Genomic DNA, 14,451 nt, shown 5'->3' with positions numbered 1-14,451 from the left:
GGGAACTGGGAGCTTAACCCTCTTGGGTCCCTTTGAAAATCTGACCCAGAATCTGTACACAATGGACACAGACAAGTCTAAAGCCAGGCAACTTGTATTACCCCTGTGGTAGCAGTCTCTGCCCAGAGGCCAAGGAGCCTGAACTCCCATTTCTCCCCCCTCCAGAAAGGCTCCATCTGAGGCAAGACTGAGCCCCATTGCTAGGGAGTTGCATGAGAAGCCTCCTCTAGGCCCTGGAAGTTGATAGAGAACTCCACCTCCAGTGTTGTCACTCCAGCTCCTTTCACCCACGGCCAAATCCCAGCTGGGGTAAATCCACACAGCTCCACTGACACTTTGTGCCCCAACAGGCACCCACCTGGCAACATCTGTGGTCACTGCACCACTGACATCACAACAGCTGAATGTGGGATCTGCTTTATGAGAACCCTAGCCAGCAAAATCCCTCCACCAACACCCTCTCTCCCATTAATGCCTGAATCCCAGCCCCTTCCAGGGCAGGAAGCAAAACACTGGCTCCCTGTGGAGTGTATTCCTATGGGAATCATGCCTGGCTGTGCCCAGGTCCTCAGCTACAGCATAATAAGTGGAGCAGAGCAAAGGATTCATAACAGGATGATAACTAGAGCACAGCCAGCAGCTCACTACCAAGCGTGGGCTCCACACGCACTGCTCTCATTCACTTCACAGGATGAAACACCCTCCACTGATTCAGCTCTCAAAACCCTTCAGGACAGGAGGATGGATGCTGCGGGAAGGCGGAGGATTTTTGCAAATTCCATCCCATTTTAGTTCCTTTCTGGGATGTGTCTTAGCAGTAGCCAGTCCATTGGTATCATTGATAGTCCCCAGTTGGACAGGAGTGACCCACAGAACCATATCAATGTGATGAACATAACTCTGGGGGCACTCACGGGGAAGGGTACTTCAAGTCTTGTGAGCAAGCCCACTTTGATTTCCCTCACTGAAGACAGTCAGGCAAGCAAAACTTGGCTACGGAATGGCATATAACCAAGATGGCAAGCAATCAGCAATAACTAAGATGGTGGCTCCATTGCACTAGGTGCAGTCCACCCCCAAAGCAAAAGATGGTTCTAAGCAGCCCACAGACCACATACAGAAGAGGTTCCTGAGGCTTCCTGCTCTATACACTCTGTGCATAGGTCTTTACTGGAATGAGCGGCTTGGCTGCAGTAGGCACGACCATCCCTGTGCTTGCAGTAACCCATCCAGCTTGGGTACTGACAGCAGGGTTTCACCCACACCAAGGTACCAAGAGTCCTAGCCTCACTGCCCTGGGTGCCCAGCTAACTGGACAAAAACCAATTTGGCCATACTACCATCACTCTGACTGTCAAGCAGACAGGCCCTGGTGATGCAGATAATTTAAGTGACTTGTCACAGGGCCCAAAATTCATCCCAGATCCATTCACTGTCAGCCAAGTGACTCAGCCACAAGGCTTTCCACCTCCTTGGGATAGGAAGAGAACTGATGGGATAGACCAGCTATGGAAGTCACTGCAATTTGGGGAGTAGGAGGAGCCAGTGGCCGGGGTGGGGGGGGGGCTTTCAGTTCCATGCAACATGAGACCCAATGAAGAGCTGGGTTGCAGCTGGCAACATAAATTCTGCTGTGTCCGTGAGGCCTGGTGAGGACAAGAGCACTTCACCAACGGATCTGTGATGGGGGGCATTTGTTAGTGTCACAGGCAAAACAGCACTGCAGTAAACACAGATCCAGGTGCTGTGCAAGCAAAGGCACCACATTCTACTGTCCAATGCAGGGATGCCAGCACCACTGCAATGATGATACTTTAGGGTGCTCAGCACTCTCCTCAGACTGTCCAGCCAGGGAGCACAAAGAACTCAACTGAACTTGGCTCCACCAGTGCAATACAGAATCCCTTACCCCCATTTCACAGACTCCTGGGGAAGCAAAGTGATCTGCCCAACATCAATGCTGGGGCTAAGAACCCAGGAGCCCTGACTCCCAACCCCTGGCTCTAACCACTAGCAAGACCCCCCAGGAGCCATAGGAAGAAGCCAGCAGGCTATCTTATGTGTTCATCTGGACCCCACTCTGGAAGGTATCTGAGCACCTCAGGGCCAGGAATGTCTTTATCCACAGAGCAGCCCTCTGAAGCACCCATAATGCTTGGCAGATGGGGAGCTGAAGTGCAGAGGCAAAGAGACTTGATCAAGGATGTGCAAAGGAGCCTGTGACAGAGCTGAGACTTAAACTCATGACTCCTAAGCTGATTAACCCACAATTCCTAAGCAGAAACACTAACCACAAAGCCAGCTGGGAGATACTACCTCCCCCAGCATCTGGATTCCTCTAGCATACTTATACTCCAATTGTTACGTACCCCAGATGTGAGAACACACACAAGATGCATATGCAGGTACAAACACGCAACCAAAGGCAAACACACCCAGGTCAGAGTTCTCCCTGGGACCTACCATCTCCCCCAGCTCTGACTCCAGGTCGGTCTTCTCCACACACAGCTTCTCATAGGCCTGGATCATTTCATCCAGCTGCTCCTCCCTCTCTTTGCTCTTCTGCAGCTGGAAGGCAGGAAAGAGGAGCTGTCTGGAGGTGGACGCAAGGATCAGAGGGCAGCAAGACCTCCTCAATGCTGGCAGGACTGCAGGGGAGTGACTGATAGCAACCAGTAACATGCACTGAGAACTAAAGAACAAGATCTGAGCCAGCAGAAAGCTCCTATCTCCAGTGGAGCCCTCTGGTACTTTAGTACTAGGGGAAGACACTGCTGCTTCAGCCAGAGGGGCGGATGCACTCACAGTGGCAGATAAGAAGTGAACTCCATTTTTTACCCATAGTGCTATTATAAGCTGTAAGAAATGCAGAGGCCACTTCCCAAATGCAGCCACCTCTGGAAAGCAGCAGGACAGCTACTAAACTTCATGCAACAATGTTTCGGAAGAGGTAGAAAACACCATGCCTGGTTTAGATAGCTTTGGGAAGGGGGGTGGATTTGAAAACAGCAAAGTATAATGACCTGGGCTGAAATTTGGACAGGGCACGAGAGCTGACCTCGCCCCAGCCTGAAAATGCCCCATGTTAGGGACCTGCAGATCTCCCTAAACAAGCCCATAGACTTCCTTCCTCACACACACATACTTGCAGTGAGAAGTTCAGGTACTTTCCTATCCCAGACCCTACTGCTGCTCTGGTCCCTGCAGATAGGAACCAAGAGCCTCAGCAAAGAAGCAGCAAAGCTCCATGCATCACCCCCAGGGCTCCCTGAGCCATCAAAGCCACACACCTCATGCTGGAATTGGTTTAGTTGCTGTTGGAGGCTGGCCTTCTCGCTCTTCAGCAGGGAGCTTTCCTTCATGTCATAGACCGAGAAGATGTGCTCCTCTCCGAACTCGCCAATCACTGGGTACTGTAGCCATGGAGGGGGTGGGAAGAGGTGAAAGTGGACACCCTTGAGCACCAGCTGGTTCAGCACAGGACTCGGCATGGCCCCAGGGACCATCATCATGCTAAACACACGGGGAACTGCACGCTCTGGGGTGTGTGACAGTGGCTGCAAGCCCAGAGCTGCACATGACTGGGTGCACATGCCTCCAGCTGCACCACAGAGCTGTGCTACAGGAATACAGAGCTGAGTACATGAGGTTGGAAAACACACAGCCTCAGATGTATGCTCCTGGGATCCATCCTGGAGCTATCCCCTCTGTTGCTGCAATGACCCCCTAGTCACACGCCACCACCCACCCACCACCACCATCCATCTGTGGCCTTGCTGCTATTGCCACCCACCCCAGACTTTGGCACAAGTCCTGGGGCTTCAACCTCCCTTGTGCTGGTCTGCCCACCTTGGCTACGACTGGGCAGAGACTGGAGAGAAAGTGAGAGGTACTGACCTCCTGCATGCATCTCACCTTGATCTCGTACATCTTCAGCCTCCTCTTCAGGGTGGAGTTCTCCCTCTCCAGGCTGGTCAGGCGGTTTTTGATGTCGTCATAGGCCGTGATGAGGGCGAAATGTGAGGCAGAGCACATCTCACTGGAGAGGTCTGTGTTGGGGCTGTCCAGCCACTCCTCATCTTGGCACAGCGCCTCCTGGGTGAGGATGCTGATGTCATCCTCGAACATGGAGTCCATGGCACGGCTTGGGGCAGGCAGTCAGTAAGACTCCCCAGGGTACGTCGGATCCCAGCTGCAGAAGAACAACAGGGATCAGGTTGAGGAGTGGCTGTCATTTGACTACTCATTTGCACCTGGGGTGCAGAGGTGCTGTGGCCTAGTTATGCAAGGTGCTGTACAACCAGTGAGGCAGCCAGTGCCCAAAAGGGGCTTACGATCCACAGACCAGTGGCGCTCAATGTTTTGGTCCCACAAGCCAGGTGTGGCACAGGGGCTGTCTGTGGACCAAATTCAGCCTTGTGGCTTGGCACTGCCCCGTCCTGCCAGGTTTGGGTCCCAGGGGCTGAACACCAGCCTCTCTCATGCCCCTGCACCAGGTTTGGGCACTGGATCCAGCATGCAGAGCCTGGTGCTCCCCATAGGTCCAAAGATTTGGCAGTGAGGGAGCAACAGCACTGCTCCCCCACTGCCAAATTTCCAGACCTGTGGGGAGTCCCACTGGTCAGATGACACAAGGCTGTGGGCTGCCTCTGGCCCTCGGGCCAGAGGTTGATCACTCCTGACATAGACAAAAGCCATGGTATCCCCATCACACACAGAGGGAACCAAGGCCCCGAGAGATGAAATAACTTCCCCAAGGACTTCCAGGGAAGCAGTAGCAGAGGCAGGGAGTGAACCAGATCTCCCATTCCAGCTGAGCCATTGAACCCCAAGGTCTAAGCCGGGGATGCAGAGAATGACCTCAGGCAAGCCCAGGGAGACTGTCCTCCCCAGGGAGAGGAAATCGATGTTACTGGAGACACTGGAAAAGCCAACAGATTGAAGCCTTAGGGAAGGGATTGGGGTTGGGGAGGGAAGATCTCACCCCATCAGGGTGATGTACTGCTGCTTATTAGCAAACTGCTACCGGAAAACCAAAGCCCTATACAGATGCTGCTCTCACAGACTGCCAGTGGATTGTGGACCCTAATCCTCCATCCTTCTGAGCGAGAAAAAGCAAGTAAAGAACCTGGGGAACAATGGGATGAAAAGACTTCAGTGCTACCCTGCCAGTGGCAATGGGGCAGGCAGGGAAAGAGTTGGTGGGCAGGACTGGGAATACTGACAAATCCCCCCCCCAACCCATGAAAAGCTCGGAGACAAAGGCAAGAAGCAGAGATGCTAATTACCTCACAAGTCACGGGGAAGGAGAGGGAAGCTGTGCTGTGTCTAGCACCTTCCCCTTGACAGGATTAAGGCGCTAGGCGAATGTGACTTTAACTCCACCCCCGCCCCCCCGAATCCCCAAACTGGATCCAGGCTTTGTGTTTGCCAGGAGGAAGGATGCAGGGAAAGCAAGGGATATTTTGGCTTTTAGGAATACGTTAACTCTGAGGTCAGTGCACACAAAGCTCTTAGAGACAGGTCAAGGATTCCCCCTGCAGCTGAACAGCCTGTCAGAGCCAAGACACACCAGCCTGTCACCAACAGCTCACAGGCGGGGATCACATCTGTCCATCTTTGACTTCTCCAACCCTGCCTGGTCCCATTTACAGCCATGAGCATGAATCTGGAGCAAGGCACAAACTGTGCTGCAGTGAGATGCCTCAGGCCTTTCCACCTCTCACCTGCCCTGGTCCCTCGGAGTAGTGTTGCTCACTCCTGTGCCCATTCAGGAATAAGCTAATGCTGGCGTGAGCACCCTGGAGGCTGGCACAAGTGCACAGATGCTGAGGCTGGCCATCCCGCTTTCACTGCAGATGGGAGCGTTACACTCTCATGCACAGACAGGGCCTAAGTGTAATGATTCCCCTTTGTTCTGCTACTCAGGCTCAGAGAGCTGAATTCAGACAGGAGCCTGGGAGCTGGAGGGACTTGCACCTTCTCCAGCATCTGCATCATGTCAGTCTGGGCCATCTCAGCCAAGTGCAATGGGATGCACCAAGGGGAGGGATCAGTTACATGTCAGTGAGTGGGGGTGAGAGTAAAGAGGTCCCTGTCAGTATAAAAGATGCACTGCAGGGAGCCTGGAGAACATGAAACTGACTCCAGATTCCACTCCTCCCTGCTTCATGGTGCAGGGAGATTAAGTGACTCTCCCAAGGTCCCACAGGAAGTCTGAGCCAGAAATAGCTCCCTGCGCTGATGACTCCGCACTGATGACTGAACCGCAAGGCTTCTCTTCCCTCCTATAAATAAAAGGTAAAAATGCAGTGCCCTATATAAAGACATGTTCGTCACTAATAGCACAGACAGCCTTTCTGATTCACCGGGGAAATAACACCAACATACGCACACACCTCACACCTCTGCATGCCAGAGACCTGCCTTAGAGCCAGGGGAGGGGGGCAGCAAGCCTCTGGTCTGTAGGTCAGCGATTCAAATGCAGACCAGGGCAGCAGCGACTAGAAGGGAAACCCAGCTGTTTATTGAACTCAGTGAATGAGACGATAGCTACAAACCTGCTCTACCGTGGGCAAATGCCTCCAGCATAATTGGGCGCTTTGCTAGCTGCTCTTAAGACTCATCTTTTCCCTCACTGCCACCTGGCTCAACAGCAGCTGACAGTGTAGAGGGGCTGTCATGTCTTACCTCCACAGAGCATGGACAGGGACTGTGCAGATGAGGGGGGGATATAGTGGCTGGGGTGATGGAAGAGGCCTGGATCAAATCCTGGCTTTGGAACAGCCTTCCTCACTGACCTTGGACAAGTCACTTAGCCTTAGCCATCCACTTCCCAAATGGGGGTTAATACTTCTGTGTAGGCACCCAGCTGGACATAGAGCAGGGGTGGCCACCCCACAGCACATATGGCACAAGTGGCATGGGAAGGCTCTGTGTGTGCAGCACACAATGGATTCAGGAGGGAGCAGGGAGAACAGCAGCAGAGAGGGAAGGAAGAAGGCGGCAAAGCAGCAGATCAGGCAAGGAATGGCACTCAAGGAGGGTGTGCCTGCCCAGAAGGCTGGCTCTCACTGACATAGAGTGATGATCAGAGTACCAGGCAAGCAGCATGGGTGAGAAGACCAGACCATGGACTGACCATCAGGGAATGTGGTCCTGTCCCCCTCCACTACCACCCTGCTGCTTGACCTTGAGTGTGTCGCTCCCCTCCTCCCTGCTTCTTGTCTGCATTAGACTGCAAGGTCACCATGGCAGAGCCTGCTCCCCCTTCTGTGACTGTGCAGCCTCCTGCATGCCATCCACCATTGGTAAGGGATCTTAGACTATGTCACCCAGGCAAATGAAGCCTGAGCATAGCACAGGTAGGGGACATCCACGCCAGCTCATGCAGGTAACAATAGGAGCGAAAAGCTCCAGGCTTCAGCCACCAGAATACAAACCCCCTGGGTGCCAGATCTGGGCACCAGTGCTTGCCAATGTTGTCTTCATAGCATGCTACTCAAGTAACCATCTGCTGTGAACAGCCAAAGCGTGAACATAACAACTCATGCTAAACTTTCTGCTCTGGCTCACAGATCTCAACCCCTGTGGCAGGTCACTGTGCATCACATCTGCCCACTTTTGACTCCCCACCCCACCAGGTCCTATTTCCAGTGGCGAGGAGGGGAAGAAGGCAGTCTTTGGCCCAACTCTGGAGCATGGCACAAACTCACACCTCTGGAGCTGTGGTGAGATGCCTTCACCCCTCTGCCAGCACAGCCCTCACGGTTTGAGCACCCTGAGGCTAGCATGACAACACTTATCCCAGTAAGTGCTGTGGCTCTTTCATTCTGTTATAATCATGGCCAAGGCCAAGTGTAATGAACTCCCCTTGATCTGCTGCTTGGGCTCAGAGAGCTGAATTTAGACTGAGTGCCTGATGGCTAGAGGGACTCACGCCTCCTCTGGCATCTGCATCATGTCAGTCTGGGCCATCTCAGCCAAGTGCAGGGGATGTACAGAGCATGTGCACATGTCAGTTACCTGTCAGTAAGTGGGCGCAAGAGCAAGGAAGTCAGAGTTGGTGCAACTGACACTCTGAGTAGGCACCTAAACACCATTCACACACTCGTTTGGCTATGTAGACGTACCCTTACATGATACTGTTGCTACGTACGAGATCTCAAGCTGTTGATTTAGTGATGCAAGATAAAAAGCCACCCAAAAACACTTATTTCCCAAAGATCTTTTCTGCGGCTTGTCTCAGCGGACGGCACTTCTGCACACCCGACAACACAGTGTTCTTTGCTGAGGGAATTCCAATTTAAATACATTCAATTAAATAAAGCCCACATACATCAAAGTGCATCACATCATTACGAAGTAGAACCCAGTCTGGGAGGCAAAGGCATGAATGCACACAGCAAAAAATCCCACACTGCAAACAAGTGGGAGACACAAAGACTCACAGGCCTGGCTGGTCCAACTCCCACAAACCCCATTCAGCCCCTTGTATACTCCAAGGAAGCTTGTCTCAGACTGGCAGGCCCAGGATATCAGCTGTTCATGTGACAGCTCTGATGTACAGATAAAGCTTATTTCCATGTCCCACAATCCCCCACCTGTCTTGCTGCCCAGGGAGGATGAACGAGTTGCCCCTCAGTTCCCTGATATGCAAGTCACGCTGCAGCGCCAAGAGACATGGGCAGTGCGCCCTGCAGTTCATGGGCCACACATGAATAGGGACTGCACCAGCGAAGAGAACAGACCAGAGGGTATGCCACAACCTTCTCCTGGCTAACTTCCATGGGGAGCTGACACCATGCCAGATGGGGTCACAGGCGTCAGCAGTGGCATCAGTGGTATAAATTCACCTTGTTTCAAAACGGACCTTGATCCCTGCATGAAAGGAGCTCCAGGGTGGTTGCAACAGTGGGGGAGGGAACTCAGTGACCCAGCCAGTCTCTTTCAGTCCTGCACTGCCCAGTGCATCACCTCGCAAAGCAACTGCTCTCATGAGTGCTGGCATAGACAACCTGGGCTAACCTAACAGTGAGGACAGACCTGGGAAGAAGATGAGGCCTTGCCCTTGCTATGAAGTCAGCCCCAGCATTGCTCCTAACTCAAACTCCCACCAACTTCTCAGGAGACAGCATACACACTGGCCCTATGTGTGACCTTGGACCTCTCACTTCCCCTTCCTGCACCTGCTTCCTCCTCCAACCTGTTGTCCTCTCTGTCCATTTACACTGGGGAGCTCTTTGAGTCAAGGGCTCTCTTGTACCATTTCTCCAACTTGAACCCTCACAGACTCTAGCCAGGACCAGAGCACTGTTGAGTCAGCACAGAATAAATACTGTGCTTGCTTTGAACAGCCTGCCATCCAAGCAGCTCACAGAGCTGTTTGGAGATCCTAAGATACAAATCATTAAAAGCCAGGTACAAGAGGGGGAGTTATTTACCTACCCAGACCAAGGAGAGACTCCAGACTCCCCAGATCAGTGGTGTCATGCTGCCTCCCTGTCTTTACAGGGCTACAGAGGCCCTGATCTCAGTCAGCACCTCTGGGCAATCAAGGCTAGAGACTATAAATAATAAGATGCAAACTTCTCACTCTGCAGACCAGCAATATTTCAAACAAATTAAAGGGACTGTGAAAACAAACCCAATCCCCCAGACTGAGCCCTCTGGACTCCAAATCCCACCATGTAATATCAAGGTTAATTAAGCTCTTAATCAACCTTTCAAGCCACAGGGCTACTCAAATATTCCTTCTCTCTGACCCCCTCACCCCCAGTACCCCAGCCTGAGGACAGGGAGTACATCCAGCACAGATAAGAAGGCAAAAGGGTGTCCTGGAACCGCAGGCCTCGGCAGGAAATGCTGGCATAGGCTGAAATCCTGTCAGGGAGACAGGGAAGGGCTAAACAAGTCATTGTATAAAAGTCCAGGGGGAAGAGGAAGGCTACACGGGCCCTCCTTGCTCCCTCAAGATGTGTCCTGTTTTGCTGCTGTATTTAGGGAGAGGCTATCAAGCCAGGGAACAGAAAAAGCCAGGGCAGTGAGCAGTGCTGGGGGTAGGTAATGACTGAGTGCTTGGCACTCAGGCCAGGCCTTGTCAAACAGTCTCTGCAGGCTCCAGCAAGACTCCCCAGATAGGTGCCACAGCGCACAGGGGTGGGGCAGGGTTTGGCAGAGCTATTCAGGCTGGGAAATCGAAGCATGTGGCAATTCATGCCAAGCTTTCCTGTAACTTAGCGCAGTCACCCTCAAGATACCATGGGGATCTGACCCAAAGGATGCCACATCACTGCAGGGCTGAACAGCAGGAGCTGCCTGGGCCTGGAAAGGCTGGCCCTTTTGAAGCGGGGTTCCCTAAAGAACTGCCCAAACCAGTGACCCCCTGTAATGATGGCTGTGCCCCAAACACAGTGAGAAGCCATATCAAAGCCAAGGGACTGCCAGTCCCTCACTCCGACCACTACTCCCTAATGCCCCGCCAGAGCTGGGACTAGAACCCAAGTGCTTCAACTTCCATCCTCCCCCTGCACTGCCTACTAAGCTGCACTTCCTTCAGCCTCAGGCTCTTTCCTCCCTACTGGTCCACGTCTCAAGTGAGGATCCCCCAGGGCCTCTGGCCACCCCAGATCCCTTCCTAATACAGGCACAGCAGGTCGCGAATGATGGACTTATGGGGCTGTCTCAACAAGGCATCTCCCTGCCCTTCAGGAACCGCTCACTCCATATCACATGCTCCCGACTGTTGGTTTACCCGTGTGCCCAGCCCAAGGCAGCCAGCACCATGGATGTGCCAGATCAGGGCCAGTCTGTTGGGAGGTTGGAGTCACCATGAGGCAGCTGCTCTGACAGACCTGGGAGCACCCTGGGCCTGCCCTTGAACTGTGCCAGGGGAGAAGGGTTTCCTCAGAGGCACATCTGGATGGGAGTTTTGCTCCAGACAAGCAGCATAGCTGAGCAAGCAGGGCTGGGAGCCAGGATCCCTTGGAGGGGCAAGCAAGTAGAGTGATTAGAGCAATGGGGGCTAGGACTCCTGGCTTCCATACCCACCTCTACTACCAGCTCATCGTGTATCATGGCGCTGTCTGCCTCTCTCTGCCTCAGTTTTCCCCTCTGTCTAATGTGAACATGCCACACCTCTGCGAGATGTCATCAGGCCATTTAGTACCATGCACTCTATGGCACTTCAGTGACTGCAGCTGTCTCTGACAAACCAAACTACTGAGCTATGCATTTATTCAAAAGATGAAAGGGAGCAACATAGTCACTACAGCCTGCCCCCTTATCCCCTGCCATTCATTTAACACTCCCTCTACATTTTTAACACTGGGTCTGATGCAGAACTCTGATACATTTAAAATGCAAAACTCCTCTCTCAGGGGTTCTAGGTGTAGGGATCTGGGGAAGCTGTTTGGTAGCTGAGGAGCAGACAGGTGAGGCTTTGACACCTAGGAAGGTTTGGGGAAGTTTCATAGTTTCATGGCTGGTAGGGTCGGAAGGGACCTGAGCAGACCATCAAGTCCGACCCCCTGCCATGGCAGGAAAGAGTACTGGGGTCAAAAGACCCCAGCAAGGTGATTGTCCAGCCTTGTCTTAAAGACCCCCAGGGTAGGAACCAGCACCACTTCGCTTGGAAGTTGGTTCCAGATCCTAGCCGCCCTGACAGTGAAGTAGCGCCTCCTGATGTCTAATCTGAATTTACCCTCTGCTAGCTTGTGACCGTTATTCCTGGTCACTCCTGATAGTGCTCGGGGGAACAGGGACTCTCCAGTGCTTGCTGGTCCCCTCTGACTGTTATAGATAGACTGTTATAATATCGTGCTAATGCATTTATCCCAATCAGCAACAAAATAGTTCCCAGTAGTTAACGTTGACCGTGTCGTTATTAAGTTCCAGAATTAACAGCCACGTCCCACCTTCCCTGCTATTGTGTCAGACGTCAGCAGGCTCAAGCAGCCAGTACCACACAAGTTGCACATAACTCTGCATTACAAAGACAATCTTTACAGACATAAGGCCCAAAGATTGCTTTGCCTTCAACGCGAACAACCAACAAGCTTCAAACTCCCCAGCTGCAGAGTCTTGGGGCTGTAAGAACCCAACAACTGGTGAGGCTCACTTCAAGTACCAACCTACAAATGGAAACAGAAGGAAGGAAAAGGGAAGGCATCTGACACCTAGAGACGTTTTGCCACCATACGGTCAACCAAAACGTACAGCCTCTGGGGCACCTCCTTGCACATGGGCCTGTCCTAGATGACCTTAACACTAAGAATCCATGCATGATCTAAGGTCCCACAAAGCAGAGGAGCTCCCCCAATTTCCTTGGCAGAAACCCCCGTTCCTGCACCACGGCATGATTCATTCCAGATCATCACACTGTGCCCCTCACCATGGCCTTTGGCCTCCCTTTGGTCTCCAGCAAGATCTGATAAATCCCACTGAAGCCAATGGGAGTTACTCATCTCCTTTCCTCTGGGGGAGGAATTGGACACCTGCTCTGCAGTATGCTGGCCAGCTGGTACATTTCAGTGGCACTGAACAGAGAGCTGGTTTGCTAAGCACTTTGGGGATCCTCCAGGGACAAGAAGTGCTAGAGGAACGAAGGAGATCATCTCCCTGCCTCACTATGCTGCCCAGAGCCAGCTGTCACTCTGGGAGGGGTGGCAACACTCAACCTGCAAGTGAACTAGCAATTGGCTGAAACTCACGTGGATCTCGATGCTTGCTCCTCATGCCCTCTCCAGCCACCGCCCCCCCAAGTCGCAAATGACACCAGCAGGACTAATGGGAGCTTCTCAGGCCCAGCAGGTTTAAATGACAGGGGATGAAGATGACTCAAAGCAGGAGATTTCTTTCCAAACCTGTATTGTACCATCCTCGCCACTTACAGAAGACAATCCTGCCTCTCCCCTCACACCCCCCACTACCTAGCAGACCTAAATCTTTCCCTGCTTGCCCTGAGCCTCTTGATTACTCAGCTGTGACAGGAAAGATTCCTCTCCTAATTGCTTTTCTTTCCCTTGGCCACTTTCTCTTTCACTTTGTGATTGAAACAGCAGTGCAACATTGCACAACAGCAATGGCTTCAGGTGGGGAAGGCAGAGGTAAGGGAGATGGAGCACAGGGGGCGTGACATACATGTTGGTGCAGCCAAAGCACGTCAGGTGTGTAAAGGTAGTTCAGCAAGCGTGCAGGCATGAGGGAGATAGTGGGGGAGTAGGGTGCTAGTGGCACACTGAGGGAAGGTGCCCACTTCCAGCTGTGTCATAGACAAGCATGATGGCACACATGCAAATAACCATATGGCTGTGTAAGGCATGAGCTGGATTGAGCATGGGCACACGCATGTAACGGCCATGTGAGCATGCAATAGTGACCAGACACACCAGGATCTGGAGAGTGAGCTTGAGACATGCTGGCGTCCGGTGCATGCTAGGTGCGCGGGCAAACATGCACACATGTAATGTCAGCACTGGTGGGCAAGCTTGTAAGAAGCCGCGTGCATGTGCACGCAAGCAGGTGAGAGCCCCTTAACCCTTTCCTCTCTACTCTCCTGACTGCAACACAAACAACCACCATCGCAAACAATCAGAGGAAGCCAGAGCAGCCCTGGGAACCAGCCAGGCGCCCTGGCCTCTGCCTCAGCCAGCCTAGGAGACACTTGCAAACAACAAAACACTGCTGCCTGCCTTGTAAAGCTGCTGCTTTCACCCCTATTGCCAGCTCCCTGTAACTCTGCTCTGAGCTGCAGGCATTAAAGCAGCTCAGCCTGCCAACAGAGACCCCCTGCTCTCTCCCACCCCATACACAGCTGTCCTGAGCCTCCAGATGTCACATCAGCTTCCACATGTTTGTCTCCTGGCTCTCTGAGCCCAGCAATGGGAGGGGGAAGGGTTTGAGTGGCTACCTACATGGGCATGAGGAGCTCTTGGCTGCTATGCTGGGAAGAGGGGTCAGGCAGGAATGGGTCACGGGGAGGAGAAGCAGTAGGATAACTATTTACACAAGCAGCCAGGCAAAGAGGGTGCAGGCAGCCGTGGGGGCTGGCAGGGCAGGGTGCTACAGCTGCAACGGGGTCCTGGGAGCTCAGGTGCGGAAGCCCAAGCAGCAATGGGAGGCCAGGCCTTTGACTGGAGGGTGTCAGGATACACTGGGCCCCAGAGGCACGAAGGCAGCGTGGAGCTTGGGACGGCTGGGTCGGAGATGCTGCGGGGTCTGGGGTGGAAGATGCACAGAGTCGGCATGCCGTGGGCAGAGCGGCCACGCATCAAAAGGGGTCACTGGGGCAGGAGGGAAACCTCCGGCTGTGGGGGGAGCATGCGCTGGGAAGAGACTGGGATGGGGCAGTGGGGGGGACTGCTCAGTGGGGCGCAGGGTATTAGCAACAGGGCCGGGTGGGGGTGGGTGACGGAGCTCGGGCCGACAGGGGGTCAGAGGTGCCCTGGGCTC

General features: G+C 53.3%; 1 protein-coding gene across 2 annotated transcripts in view; it reads right to left on the bottom strand.

Annotated features, from left to right (window-relative positions):
• The window catches only part of TBKBP1 (TBK1 binding protein 1), a 44,198-nt gene extending 39,679 nt beyond the window's left edge, over positions 1–4,519 (bottom strand). Inside the window, exons 1-3 of one of the 2 annotated variants that reach the window (XM_019548339.1) lie at positions 3,916–4,519; positions 3,291–3,413; positions 2,464–2,568 (exon numbers count right to left, since the gene is read on the bottom strand). In XM_019548339.1, coding sequence (XP_019403884.1) covers positions 2,464–2,568; positions 3,291–3,413; positions 3,916–4,137 — 450 coding nt within the window. In that variant the 5' untranslated portion in view covers positions 4,138–4,519. The remainder of the gene's footprint in view (positions 1–2,463; positions 2,569–3,290; positions 3,414–3,915) is intronic. The other variant, XM_019548340.1, reaches the window with a different exon arrangement.
• Positions 4,520–14,451: the final 9,932 nt, after the last annotated feature.

This window comes from Crocodylus porosus, unplaced genomic scaffold, assembly GCF_001723895.1.
Source record: "Crocodylus porosus isolate Cpor-Errol unplaced genomic scaffold, CroPor_comp1, whole genome shotgun sequence".
Taxonomy (NCBI): domain Eukaryota; kingdom Metazoa; phylum Chordata; order Crocodylia; family Crocodylidae; genus Crocodylus; species Crocodylus porosus.
The sequence above is the reverse complement of the archived record's forward strand: the minus strand, read 5'-3'. Positions and strand labels throughout refer to the sequence as shown.